Source organism: Hipposideros armiger, unplaced genomic scaffold (assembly GCF_001890085.2).
Source record: "Hipposideros armiger isolate ML-2016 unplaced genomic scaffold, ASM189008v1 scaffold_189, whole genome shotgun sequence".
NCBI classification, from domain to species: Eukaryota; Metazoa; Chordata; class Mammalia; order Chiroptera; family Hipposideridae; genus Hipposideros; species Hipposideros armiger.
The window spans coordinates 684,842-688,357 of record NW_017731539.1 but is presented as its reverse complement, the minus strand read 5'-3'; the positions used below and the strand labels follow the sequence as shown (position 1 = coordinate 688,357).

General features: G+C 43.8%; 1 protein-coding gene across 1 annotated transcript in view; it reads left to right on the top strand.

The window, feature by feature from the left end:
- The window catches only part of SETBP1 (SET binding protein 1), a 351,100-nt gene extending 349,749 nt beyond the window's left edge, over positions 1 to 1,351 (top strand). The window contains 1 exon segment of the mRNA XM_019652899.1: positions 2 to 1,351. Within this exon segment, the coding sequence (XP_019508444.1) occupies positions 2 to 186 (185 nt within the window). The 3' untranslated portion in view covers positions 187 to 1,351.
- The last annotated feature ends 2,165 nt before the right edge of the window (positions 1,352 to 3,516 follow it).

The window sequence follows — 3,516 nt, the reverse complement described above, 5'->3', positions numbered from 1 at the left end:
CCGCCGCCGCCCCCGCCTCTGCCCAAGACCCCCCGAGGAGGCGGGAAGAGGAAACACAAACCTCAGCCTCCCGCGCAGCCCCCGCAGCTGCCGCCCCCGCCGCCGCAGCCCCTTCCCCAGGAAGAGGAGGTGAAAGCCAAAAGGCAGAGGAAATCCCGAGGGAGCGAGAGCGATGCCCTTCCCTAGGGTGGGTCCGGGCGTCTGGACCTGGGGCTGGGGGGGACTGACGCTTTGGAAGTGCAGTGAGCCAGGGTGGGGGCGGAATCCCCCGCGGCAGGGACACCGTTGCCCTTCTCTCCAGAAGCTGGGCAGGCAGAATCGGGCCAGATGACGACGGGGCTGAGCCATCGGTAGCTCTTGGGAAAGCAAAGCAGGGGTGGGGGAATGTCTTCAAAAGAAGCTCGTCTGTGCTTGACAGTAGTTCCCAACCGAGCGGCTCTTCAGTGCGGCTGGAGCCCTCACAGGTGAGATGGAGAAGACCCATCAGGGAGGAGGAAGCTGGTGGTGCTCTCTGAGCTCCTGCATCCAAGGTGCACCCTCGATTCCATTGCATTTGCTGGCCAGGAAAATTGAAAGGGAAATACCTTCAATTAGGAAACATTCCAAGGGGAGAAGAAAAAAAAAAAAGCTGCAAAGTTCTCAACTGGCTTTGTTGTAACCCACTTCCATTTAATTGGTTTTTATTTCTTTCGGTTTTTCAAGCTCGGCTAGGCTTTGGGCATCAAAGTCATCTTCAGGTGACCTCAGTCTCCTTTCACGATAGTTTCTCAGATGGACTCATGTCATCAGAAGGTGGAATTCTAGTGATAGGCAACCTTGGACTTGCATTCATGTTCTGTATGCCTCCTCTGCCACACATACACTGATTTTAGCATTGCGTGTCCCTCCTTTTCCTTTGCCCATTATGTACTTGCATATACTTTTTCATTAACTTACTCGCTGCCTTCTTTTCCTTGGTACACACCTAAATAATGTAAACCCTGCCTGTGTTTTAACGTTCACCTTTGGCATGCCGTCTCAAGGAACTTGGCTTTGAATCCCAATCGTTGCGAAACAGATACTCAGTATTGATAGAGCCTTTTTAATGAGTGATTTAGAGCAGCTGAGGATATGTTGACCCAGGTTTCAACCAGGTTATTTTTATACTTAAAACATATCATCAGATATAGGCAGAATAACATGGTTTAATACCCCACAGCAAATGACATAACTGACAAATTACCAAAAACTGAACCCCAGACCCACCAGAAAGATAAGTGTCTAGCAATGCCTTGGTATGTTATTTTTTTTTCCCCCATACAAGTAACTATCATAGGTCATGGAAAGAAAGGAAACAAAATGACAATAAAAGTCCATTATCTCTTGGTAATTATTTCTTAAAAGCAAATGGGAGTAAGTGTTCTTATCTAAAAAATAAATACATAAAAAGCTCCAAGGGTATCACCACTCAATTGTATCAAGCCACCTTGGAAATAGTATCCAAATTGTGGTTGCCTTAATAAACTAAAACATTTTTTGTACATAATGTAATTATAAATCTATCAGTCTGCATGGATGCAAACTGTGTGTGACAAATCGTCTTTTAAATGGTCAATTTCAACTGTACATTTCTCATCCAAGTTGTACTCTAGCCGTTGGTTTAGCGTGGACAGATATTCCATCTCTATTATCCATTTCCACAGCCCAAGTAACATGTTAAGAAGACTCAGAATCAGTATGAACTCATTCCATTGCCGTAGATGTTTTTTAAAAGTCACATGTGGAAATTTCTAATAAGTATTTTCAATTTCCTCCCTCACACCTCCCCTTACCTTCCCCAAGACATCAAACACCTGGCTCGGTAGATGAGAGACACTGAGAGACAAAGTTAAGTTTTCTAATGGGAATTAGAATATCTGGTTTACCTCTATATTAAGTTTCTTTACAGGAAGTTGGGACTGGCTGGAAATTGTATTATTACTTCAGAACACAACATATTTCCTTTAAAAGAGAGATGATTTTTGTTGGGAACATAAGAGAATAAGGGATAGGATATCTGTGAGAGTAAATTTTACAATTCCAAGTTAATGTGCTTGCAAACATCACTGCTCTGTCATGGCACCAACAGTTGGTTGAAATTACCCACGAAGTCATCCTGCTCTGCGCTGTCACCATGGACTTCACATCATTTGCTGCCACTAGGTCAGTGGCATTGAATCTTAGCAATATGTAAGTTTAAAGGAACGCATTCTCCTGTACTGGAAAGCTTGTATTATAGATACTCAGTTTGTGACCTAGGTTGACCTTTGGCATTTCACACAAGCGGAACAGCAAAATCAAACCCGCCACTTTCAATTTGTCATTCCCAAGCCATGTCTGAGTGGTTCCAAAGCCACCAGAGAGGAAGTTTTAAATTAGCCCCGATCACCCCACCATTGCAATGAAAGGACAACCATGTTCATTCCAATTAAGCTATGAAGAGGTTTTTCTCCTTCTGGTGGTGTACAGTTTCCTCTACCAAGTCTGTGAGCAGACTCATCTTCCTGAAGAGGAGAATGAGCTGACACTAAGCTTCTTAAAGAAGGACCTGAAGTTTAATTGGCATTAACCTCTAGTAGGTGAGAAATTGCAGATAACTGGAATTTTCAAACCAGTGAAAGGTATTCCAGGAGAGATCCAGCAGAGTTGCAACATATAAATTCAGTTCTTCAGTTGTCATGTGTGTTAAATGCAAATCCTCTCCATTTTCGATCCTAAGAATAGATTGGAAAACTGCAGAGGACCAAAACCGAGACATACTAAACAACAGTTTGGAGGTCCAGTCACCTGCACAGCTTTCTCTACCATCCAGTATCTCTCCTCCTTCAGTATCACACATTATTTTTTTTCCTTTGCTTTTATAACTCATCAGTGCAACCATCTCCTATGCTCTATGTATCCCCTTAACATTAGCCTCTCCTCTCTTCTCCTGGCTCAACATTGGGCCAATCTAATTTCATATCTTGTTGGTTGGTTGGAAAACCCAGATCTCCTCATCTGGATTGTGGAGGTTTTGAGCCAACCAACAGTGCCTTTTGCGGCTGCATTTTTATTTAGAGAAGATGTCCTTTGGATTGCACGAGACTCCATAAACAGTTCCACAAAGTATTTTATTATAAGGGAAATCCCTTAGTTTTCTTTTTCTGGAATACTTGCCTTCGGCAAGCAGGAGTGAACCTGCTTGATAGAGGGAGTCCAATTAGGGATGAACAAAGGATGAAATCAAGATATCAAATCCTCCTTGAAGGTGATGATGGGTCTCTGATCCACCTTCCTAAGTGGCTCGGGAGCCACTTGTTCTTCAATCCTTCATCTCAAATGAGAGGAACAGAAATTTAACTTCGTCTAATGGCATGACTCTGACTACAACCCATGGAAGACAGGTCAAAGGAAAGGAGAGCATGTTAGGGGCTGGTTTGTGACTTGGCAGGACCAGGACTCAATAGCCACTGACAGCCCAGAGGAGGTGACTAAGGGCTGACAAAGGATTAGCATGTT